The sequence below is a fragment of the Arachis ipaensis genome, chromosome B02 (assembly GCF_000816755.2).
Source record: "Arachis ipaensis cultivar K30076 chromosome B02, Araip1.1, whole genome shotgun sequence".
In the NCBI taxonomy this organism is placed as follows: Eukaryota; Viridiplantae; Streptophyta; class Magnoliopsida; order Fabales; family Fabaceae; genus Arachis; species Arachis ipaensis.
In genome coordinates this window covers 103,446,746-103,458,122 of record NC_029786.2, presented here as the reverse complement: position 1 = coordinate 103,458,122, position 11,377 = coordinate 103,446,746, and the positions used below count along the sequence as shown (strand labels likewise).

At 30.6% G+C, this 11,377-nt stretch overlaps 1 protein-coding gene across 3 annotated transcripts in view; it reads left to right on the top strand.

Moving 5' to 3' along the window:
• The window catches only part of LOC107626109 (bifunctional 3-dehydroquinate dehydratase/shikimate dehydrogenase, chloroplastic), a 9,415-nt gene extending 6,220 nt beyond the window's left edge, over positions 1–3,195 (top strand). For 2 of the 3 annotated variants that reach the window (XM_016328894.2, XM_016328892.2), the window contains exons 8-10: positions 258–406; positions 501–663; positions 1,563–1,788. In XM_016328894.2, coding sequence (XP_016184380.1) covers positions 258–406; positions 501–663; positions 1,563–1,606 — 356 coding nt within the window. In that variant the 3' untranslated portion in view covers positions 1,607–1,788. Of the gene's footprint in view, positions 1–257; positions 407–500; positions 664–1,562; positions 1,789–2,944 lie in introns of those variants that run through there. The other variant, XM_016328893.2, reaches the window with a different exon arrangement.

Below are 11,377 nucleotides of genomic sequence, written 5' to 3'. Positions count from 1 at the left end.
AATCAAATTAAAGAATATTATTTTTTATTAAAATATACTCAGACGATGAGATCTTTATATAAAGATGACATTATGAATTTTTAGATAATTATGGTCAAATATATTAAACATCTAATAGTTCACAATACTATCTTCACGTGAAGATGTGGTTATGAAATTATACCATTTTTTTCCCTTACATACATAGCATCTAAAATTTGTCCTTATATATATGGTACATAGAAATTACAAGAATATATACGGTTATTGTTTGATAGAGAGAGCAAAAGCACTTGCACATGCAGTCTCAGGAGAAGCTCTACCATATGAAGACTTAGATAGATTCTCCCCACAAAATAATATGATCCTTGCAAATGCATCTTCTGTGGGAATGGAACCTAAGTCCAATGAAACTCCTATATCCAAGGTTCTTCCTCTTATTTATTACTTTTACTCCTACCTAACTAGCTACAACTTAAAATCATTCAATATGCATAATTCACATCATCTTTTATATATAGGATGCATTGAAAGCATATGAGGTTGTGTTTGATGCTGTTTACACTCCAAGAAATACAAGGCTCTTGCAAGAGGCTGCTGAGTCTGGAGCCATTGTGGTCAGTGGTGTTGAAATGTTCATAAGACAGGCTCTTGGCCAATTCCGACTTTTTACCGATGGATTAGGTACTAATTATGAGTGAGAAATATTAGAAGATCATCAAAATTTATTGTTTTTGGCCGCTATCAATCGAATTGCTTTAGTCTAGTAATTTAATAATATACTTTTAATCTACACTTTTAAATATTGATAGACTGTCAAACGGGCTAATCCGACCCATTTAGGTCTGGCCTGTTAATTCCAGATTAAATGGGCTAGCCCGTTTAAACCCGTTTTATTCGCGGCCTTAATTTTTTAGCCCAGACCATTTATGGTCAGTCCGTTTATTCTTTTATTTTATTTTTTGAAAAATATTTTGACAAAAAATATCACTTTTAGATCAAAAATATTTTAAAAAAAATATTTTTTTAGTTGATTGGTCGAATTTTCGGGTCGAATCGGGAGAAAATTCGGCTAAAAGTGCTACTTTTTTTTGAAAAGAATGCAAACAAAAAAAATAAACGGGCCACCCATTTACCCCGCAAACTAGCTCGTTTAACCCGTCATTTTTTTTAGGTTAATTGGGCTCAGCCCATTTATCCCGAAATTTAAACGGGCTTAATTTTAGAAATAAAGTCCGTCCATTTAAATAGGTAAACGGGCTGGCTCGATGGGTTTAACTCATTTTAACGGCCCTAGCTAAACTGTTGGTCAAGAAAAATAAATTCTGATAGCCCTCGAACGTTTTTTTATTATGATTTATAATCTTTTAAGATCTTAATATCTTTGTTGTTGAGTCATTAAAGTGTTTTAATTAATGAAAACAGTTTATTTTTGTCTATTTCAATGTTTATATCCTTTTTAATTAGATATAGTTATATTTGTATGTGTTACATCTTTATGTTGAGATTGTTACTAGACAAATTGAATTTATAACATTCAATTTTAATATGTATTTGCTTTTCTTTTCTCTTGTGCATTGCAGCTCCAGAGGCATTCATGCGGAAGCTTATTCTGGAACAATTTTGATTTCTTATTAACATCATATTTCGTCCATAAGAAGATGAATTTGTAACTTGTTCTCTTGTTAATAACAAAACAAGAAACATATTAAGAAGAAATGTAATAATATCAATGCAGAGTGATATGTATTATTCATGTATAATAATGTTTGATGTTGAATGAATAATGAAAGTCATTATTTATGGATCCTTTGCTCTCATTTTTTCAAAGAAGTTAAAGAATTATTGTATAGAGTATAAATAATAATTTTAATATATAATTTTTATGATCACCATTCATCTTCTTGATAACAATTTTGTTCATTCTTGATAACTTATGTTATAGGTTTGCCTTATATTCAAAAAGGAATAAGGACATATAGTATCTTGATAGTGGATATTCAAGGCACTTAAAAAAAATTTACATTCTTCATCAAGTTAAGTGCATTTCATGGTGGATTTGTGACATTTGAAGATGAGGATAAAGAAAAAATCATAGACATAAAAAAAATTGATAATATTACAGATGATACAGAAGTTACAAACAGCCTTGGACGAGGTGCAGTAACTGAAATGCAATTAGATTCTGCAGATGCTGCTACACTAAATATTTCGAAGACAAAATAGAATTATCTCCTGATTTTGTAAGAGACAATACTGCTACAGAAAATACAGAACCATCAAAACTGCTGCCATCATATCTTTTTTGTATAATGATGTGATATCTGCATTTAATTTGAATTTATTTCCTTCTACATTAAAAATGATTTATTCAAATTATTTTTTGCATTAATTATGTTTTTAATTCTAAAAATCTTTTCTAAAATTTTTTTTCAAATCAATTTTAAAATCTTTATTTATTTCCCTCTTTGATGATAAAAGAGAGAGAAAATAAAGATTAAACTAAGCCATTATTTAGTTGATGCTTTTTATGATCTTATGAACTTGTCAGTTTATTTTGCTAGTTTTTGATATTTCTCTTATTTAAAATGTCTTGATTATGATCTGATATATTTTTTATATATATGTTTGTTTGTTGCTCTGATTTATTTTATCATATTGCTTTACTTTGATACCTAATGGTCATACACATCAAGCTATGTCTTGTATTTTCCTGGCATATGTGTGCTGCTTTTGAATATGATTAGGTTCATACATTTTTAAACTATTAAGCTTGATTAATGAATGTTCAAAAACAGAGAAAGATTCTTAAAATTCAGAGAAGTCATCTTTTTCTTCTCTTCTTTTTATAATTTAATCATGTTTATCATAAAAAAGAGATTGTTGACTGTTGAGTTCAGTTTTATTTTAAAACCTTATTATGATAAATATAATTAATTATTTTCTATTATAATCTTTATGATAGAGAAATATAGGGATCAATTGAGTACCTTTGTTCAACCTGGCTGAAGGAAAGATTTCCTCATCAATTAAACAGCTGCTGCGCCTATTTTAGAAGAACAAATTTGGAAAGCCTTCACCGTCTATAATCAACGACTACATCCATCATTTGCTCCAACGGCTATGTGATAAACATGGAAATTATTCTATTAAAAAAGAGATATGAAACTTTATATATTGATGAATCATCAAGAAAAAGGGCAATTTTTTTGTGTATATCATATTAAGAAAAACAGATTTTAGTCGGCTTTTTTATTAAAATAAATAATCAAAAAACATTATTTCCCTAAATACGCATCCCTGAAAATTGGGTAAAAAACCCAAATAAACCAAGCCGAAAAGTTTATTACCCAAATCAGCCAAAACAAAAATTATTTCAGCAATCCACCAATGGTCATTTATATATAATTCGAATCAATATGATTCGAACTACAAATACATGTAATTCGAAACAACTTGCTTCGAATTACGTTTGAATGAATATGCATGTAATTCGAATAAAGTAGATTCGAATTAGAGAAGGATAAATCGAATTGACTCGATTCGAATTAGTAGGCTCATGTGACTCTATGGAGTTCGAATCATATTGATTCGAATTATTCAATGTTGGTGACACTAGGTAGTTTGAATTAAGTTGATTCGAATTACTAGTGAGTTGCCTATATAATGCTACGTTAGTTGGATATATATCAATTTTTTTTTCACATTCTTACTTGGATAGATTAATGAGCTATCAATTCGAATTCCATACAATACACTTTTGTCCATTTTTAATAGCTCATAAATATTTTTTAATACATTTATTTAAATTATACTACAAAAAATATTTTATTCTATGCAAAACAATTTAAAAAAATGGCTTAAAAAATGTTAGGAGTACTATAAAAATTTGTAATGTTCTAATGACTTAGGTACTCAAATTTTAAATAAAGTACTCTACATAGTCAATAATAATTTAGAAATTAAAAAAATATTTTATTCCATACAAAATAATTAAAAATATATTTTATTTATTTTTTCACACATATTTCCTAGTCATTATATTGCCATTGAAATCCTCATATATTTCTAATTTCTCAACCTAACCTTCACAAATTCTAACACAATCTTCATATAATTTTACTTGAGATATGTGTCTCATTTTTTGTGATTTGTATAAGTGAGTCAATATATATATATGGGACTATGTAAAATGAGACACATATCTCAAGTAAAATTATATGAAGATTGTGTTAGAATTTGTGAATGTTAGGTTGAGAAATTAGAAATATACGAGGATTCCAATGACAATATAATGACTAGAAAATATGTGTGGAAAAATAAATAAAATATATTTTTAATTGTTTTGTATGGAATAAAATATTTTTTTTTTTTTTATATATATATCCAACTAACGTAGCATTATATAGGCAACTCACTAGTAATTCGAATCAACTTAATTCGAACTACCTAGTGTCACCAACATTGAATAATTCGAATCAATATGATTCGAACTCCATAGAGTCACATGAGCCTACTAATTCGAATCGAGTCAATTCGATTTACCCTTCTCTAATTCGAATCTACTTGATTCGAATTACATGCATATTCATTCAAACGTAATTCGAAGCAAGTTGTTTCGAATTACATGTATTTGTAGTTCGAATCATATTGATTCGAATTATATATAAATGGCCATTGGTAGATTACTGAAATAATTTTTGTTTTGGCTGATTTAGGTAATAAACTTTTCAGCTTGGTTTATTTGGGTTTTTTACCCCTGAAAATTATTATCTAAATACGCAGCACCATCTCTTGATCATCACCCACAAAATGGGTTTAGCCTCCATTTCATAAATGCCATCCACGAAATGAAACCAAGACTCACATGAGAAGCATTGATCACCATCTCAATTCTGTCACCCGCGAAATAGAGAACTGCACATCATTGGAGGCAGCAGCGAAATGGCGACATCAAGGGCGGCGCATGCGAAATGGAGCATCCCGCTCCTGACATATACGAGTTGGTGTAGTTCTACCATTACCTAGCATATTATATCATTTTAAGAAAATGTTACTTGTAAAACAAAATTTAGTCTTTGGTCAGCCTTTAATATTATTTAATTAAAACATATTCCTATTTTTTAGGATACATATTTATAATTAAAATTAATTTAAATTTTAAAATAATAATAATAATAATAATAATAATAATAATAATAATAATAATAATAATAATAATAATAATAATATTTATGACCTACTAATTTTTTTAATTAACATAATTTTACTCAATTTGATAAGAGTCCAAATTCATTTCAGATTTAAGTATATCCACAAGTATAAGAATGACAAAAATAGAATATATAGCTAATTATTGAGTCAAGTTACTTTGAAATCTTAATAATAACTGAAACTCAAAATTTGAATGCTTCATTCACTCATTAAAATAAAACACCATGATTTGGGGTTGTTAGAAATAAAAATTGAATAAAAAAATTAGAGTAGAGAAGGAGAAGAAAGTAAGATAAAAAAAAGTGAGTTAATGGTGTTGTAGTTAGGACAAAAATCTTGAAACAAAAATGATGAAATGAAAGAAGAAAAAAGAGGAAAGGAGAGAGCTTGAGTTCCTTTATTTAGAAGAAAAAAAATGAAGAAGAATGAAAAAAACACAAAGTGATCAAAAAGGAATAAAGGGAGGAAAGCGATTAAGTGCGGGTACTGCCCCATATACCATGCCCTCTGTTTTTCTCTCTTAAGGTTAATACATAAATTGTGTTAATTTATACCAGAAAAAAAAACTTTTATTTAATATTAAAATAATATATATTGATATCAAAAATTAATAGTAAAATATAAAAATAATTATTAACAAAAATTTTAGTAAAATCATAATTTAATAATTAAAAAATTATTAAAAAGTAGTTATTTTAGAAAAAAATAATTTAATTATTAATTTTTTTAAAATATTTTATTATGAAGTCTGGTGATAAAAATATTTATGTGCAAGGGGTAAAATGGTGAAACTAAATGGAATGGGGTGAAAAAATAATTGCGTGGTGGGAGAAAAAGGATACTTGGCTCATGTCAGCTTTGGCTCCATTTCGCGGGTTGCAGGATTGAGATGGTGGTCAACACTTCTTATATCAGTTTTGGCTCCATTTTGTGGGTGGCATATATGAAATAGAGGCTAAATTCATTTCGTGGGTGGTGACTAAGAAATGGTGGTACGTATTTAAGTAATAATTTTCAGAGGTGCGTATTTAGAGAAATAATATTTTTTGTTTATTTATTTCAATAAAAAAGCCGATTTTAGTCTTTGTGCTCTGAGTGTGTTCTTCATCTTTTTAATCTAGAATTGAGTAGAGTTTTTAGAGAGAAACAAAAATAAAGACAATGTTCACACAAAAATCATATAATCTATTTTGTTTGAGAATTGTATTCAAAAGTGTGTTTAGTTGAATATATTTGGTTTCTCTTAATTAAGTTGGGTTAATACTTAGGTGTTGAATTAAGTTTGAATTAACTTAGGTTATTACAAGAGTGTGAATTTCTTGGAATAGGTGATTGTAATACGTTTTGATTATAGTGAAAATTCTATCATTATTGTGGTGGAGACTGAACCAATGTCACATTGTGTTGCGTGACTTATAACACCCTACCAGAGCCTTACGCTTAAGTCGTAAAGCAGAGGTGGCGAGGTATTACGACCTCTAAAGGTAAAATACGTACATAAATATAGTAGAAAGAATTCATATTTAGGAGTCTTGAAGAATAAGCTAAACAAAAGTAAAAATAGAAAATCGTGCCACACTCGCAAGATTAATCATAAAATAGATAGATAAGGTTAGTCAAAAGAAGGCTAAAAAAAAATAATATATAGATCAGAGTTCCAAAACACAAATATCAAGCTCCAGAAAGGTCGAGTCAGAGTGTGTAGATATATATATATATATATCTCAAAATAAAACTCAAACTACAAAATAAACACCTGTTTTTCCAAGACAACCTCTAGGAGGGACAAACATAAAATATATACAGAGGAGAGTCTATATATATATATACATATACATAGCATAAATACAAAATACAGCATCCCAAAATAACCAAACTTCTCTTGCACATAAAGCTCCAGACGCTCAGCGAGGTGCCTCTCGACCTGCATCTGAAAAACAACAGAATATATATGGAATGAGAATCGGGGTTTCTCAGTATGGTAAAGGTGCCCACATAGTTAATATAAAAGGTCTTGGGAAAGCCAGAGGCATTCCTAGAACTCCGACACTCAGATTTCAGCTTAAAGACCCAACTAAACCAGATGTTAGGTAAGTTATCTAAGGAATTCAAGTTCTAAATCCAACTTATAACTTAACACTTCACTTCCTGTCTCTTTCAATCCTCCGAATCACCGGTGGAACAACCCCTTGACACCTCCACTAAGAGAAGTTTCTTAGCAAACATACACATACAATTCAAGCAAAGAAAACACAGATAGAGATTCAATTACAGCAAATAGAACAAGTAGCAGATAAGCAGAGTTAAGCAATTAAGCAAACTAAAACAATGCACACCCAAGCAAAATATACAAATGCACATGATGTATGCCTGTCCTATGGTTGATGAGTCTCATCTGTCAATTATACAGCCAACCCGACATGTCCTGGTAGTTAACCATTTGACAGTCTCTCTGTGCGCGCATCCCCAAGCTCAAATATAATATTTCATGGAGTCAAACTCCAAGCTCAATTATATAATATTCAATATCCATATATATATGCATGCCCATGAGGGAACCCGAAGAGTTAAAGTGCCCGGTCACATATTGCGATAGAGGGTCAACAAATAGTCTCAAATACACAAGCCACATAAAAATTTCTTTCTTTTTAAAGTAGCACTTCAAATTAAAACTCGAATTCTTATAGAAATTTGGGCAGTATCTCCTCTAAAACTCGAATTTCTGCCACCCTTCAAGGGTTCCAACTACCAAACTAAACACCTCTCAGTCATTCAAATCATTTTCAGTAACAAATTATTTTAAAATCAAACAAATACCAATATTAAATCTTTTCTCAAAACCAACCAATTCCAACAGCAAATCATTAACAACAACTGAACCACACATCTTATATCATATACATAATCTATCAATAATTCATTCAGTTTATTCCTATCTTAAGGTCTTCTAGCCTCGGTTTTCACGTGACATTAAACATTAACTACGATAAACCAAAATTATACCTTTGCCGATTCCTCTCTAAACTCGGAACACCTCAAAAACCTCTCCTTTCACAAGCTCCAAGCCTCTAAACGTCAATTCCTCAAACCTAATTACTCGGATTTCGTTCCAAATCGCCCAATTGAACTCCAAATCAACCAGAACACAATCTATTTCACACAATATCACTTTAATTATCATAGAGTTCACTAATTCAATATTTCACAAGGGTTCAAAAGTTCCTTACCTTACCCACGAATCAATTGCACAAAACCCAGTCATTATCCGCTGCTAGAGTTCACCTAAACTATCAAAATCATTCAATTTTTCAATATCCAAACCCTAAAATCACAAAATTTAGGGGAGAGAAATGCTAATTTCTTATCACTTTGTTCGAATAGAATTGAAGAGAATTCCGAGACGAACACGTGGCCGCTGACGACTCGTCAATTAGAACTCCTGATTAAAAGTTACGTAGAATTAATGTTTTTAAGGAGGGTTTAGTTTTTCTTTTTGGCGTTGAATCCCTCCCTCTGCGTGCTTTCACGAGGCAATGGGGAAGAAAAGGGTTTGGAGCGGTTTATATAAGTGGGTCTTGGGTTCGGTTCGATCAGTTCGGTCTGTTAGTCTAATTTTAGACCAAAATTTTTAAAATTAATGTCAAAATTCGTATTTTTAATATTTCTACTCTTATAAATTATAAAAATTATTTTTTCTATTTCTTTGAATAATAATTAATTTATTGACTAATTATTTATTAATTTCATGGAGTTTACATCCTACCCACCTAATTTAGAATTTTCCCCCAAAATTCATATTCAGTTACCTAAAAATAGGTGTGGGTAGTCTTTTCTCATTTCTGATTCATGTTTCCAAGTGTGTTCCTCAATTCTAGCTCAACTCCAAGCAACTTTTACTAATGAGACTTCCTTTCTGCGTAATCGCTTAATACTAGTATCGTCAATTCGAACCTGAGTCACATGGAATGTCAGATCCTCTTTCAATTGAACTGATTCAGGTTCTAAAATATGGCTAGCATCAGAAGTGTATTTCCGCGGAGTTTACATGACTGAACTAGGATATATCGAGACGTTACTCTTTTATTTTCTGCATTTGCTGTTCTGTAGAATTAGAAGACAAAACTGTGAATAATCTCCTAAATTTTGAGATTCTGCACAAGTTGTTTAAATAGCCTAAAAATGGTTCAATTGATTCAACTCCATTTCTCAATTCACTTGAAAATCTTCATGTTCAACCAACTTGAATAACCTTTTAAATTTTTAAAATATCCAATAAAAATAAAAAAACATTCAAAGAGCCAATTTAAATTAATGCTCACACATCATACAATAAAAAAAGAATTTCGCTAGGGAGACAATGAGAAATCTTGACAATGCGTACAATGAGTTTTGAATTTAACTAAATACACGAAAAAAATCCAAACAGTTATTTTAAAAAAGTAACCATCCCAATCCTAATTTACCAATGAAATTTACCCAAACACCTTCTTCTCCCCAACCATCTGCTACCCCATCCTCATCAATCATCCCACCTCTCCGACATTAGAAGCTCCCTCACCGGCCATCAAACAACCATCCACGTAGTTATTAAAGCAATCATCCAACTACTTAGTGAAATGACCATCTAGCATTTGTTAATTGTATATACTTAAACCGAATCAAACAAAAAAGCATCCAATTAAGAATTAAAATAACCATCTATATACCTAGTAAATTGAACATCCCACTGATGTAAGACGAAAAAATAATTAATTAGGATCAATGTTGAAGGCAGCAATCATGGCGATGCAGTCATCATATGAGCTTTCAAGACCAAGTTGCTGTAGCATCCGTTGCAAACCCTTCGGGGTGATACCTGACGATGACGATGAAGCCTCCGGGTTCTCCTTCTGTCACACGAACATCTCAAAAGCTTTCTTGAGATCATCATTGTTATTGATGGTCATGAGCACGTCGGCACGGTCTCTAGGACCCGGGGGACAACGGCGAGTTTTGGGGATGGAAAAGAGGTTGAAAGATTATGGTGAAATTGGAAGTAACAGTGTATTTAAATGCTAATCCTAAATTTTCAAATTTTAAATTTTGAAATTTTAAATTTTGAAATTAATAATTAATTAGGACTCTGATATTTAATTTTAAATTTTCTTCCTTTTAAATTTATTATACACATTGTACACTAATATCATTGTCTTCCTATACTTTTTCAAAAAAAAAAAAAAGCCTCACGGCATCCCTCCAGGGACACAGTCCCTCTATTCGCGAAAACAGCGCTGCGAACCACTGCCACGCAAACGCATCGCGCTACTGAGGAGACTACCACACGTTTGCTGCTATTTCCGTGTTGAGGGTCGCGACAGAACTGCTAGTGAGGAAGAAGGAGGTCGCGTCGCTTCTTCTTCCTTTTCTTGGTTTTGGATGTTTTTTTTTACTAATTTTGGATATTTTTCTGCTAAATTTTGGATGTTTTTTTTATGTTTTGATGTTTTTTTTAGTTTTGGATGATTTTGTTAATAATTTTAAGGATAAAGTACTATTTTCGTCCCAACTTTTGGGGTGAATTCTATTTTAGTCCCTAACATTTTAATCACCATATTTTTATCCGAAAACGTTTAAGATAACATCAATGTTATCCCACCGTCAAATCATTTACTAACACTTAACAAAATTGATGTATTATTAATAATGTTTTTGTTAAAGCTATTTTTGTTCAACCCTCCTTTCTTACCTTTAACCTCTCAACAAGCCTAAATCTCATTCTCCTGTTCCCTTCTTCTTCCTCCTCAAACCCTTCTTGAAAAATTGTAAAAGGGAGTAGAAGAAGGAAGTAAGAGAATGAGATTTGGGCTTGTTGAGAGGGTAAAGGTAGGAGAAGGGGGTTGAGAAAACGTAATTTTAACAAAAGCATTATTAAATGTACCTCAATTATGCTAATTGTTAGTGAGAGATTTGACAGTGGAATAATATTTATGTCATTTTAAATATTTTGGGATAAAAATAGAATGATTAAAATTTCAGAGACCAAAATAGGATTCATCTCAAATGTTGGAGACTAAAACAGTACTTTATCCCTGTTTTAAATGTTTTTTTGCTTAGTTTTCCGATGTTGTTTTTTTTAAAATGATAATTTGAATTTTGAAATTTTTTTTAAATGATTTTAGATATTTGTTATGATTTAATTATAGAT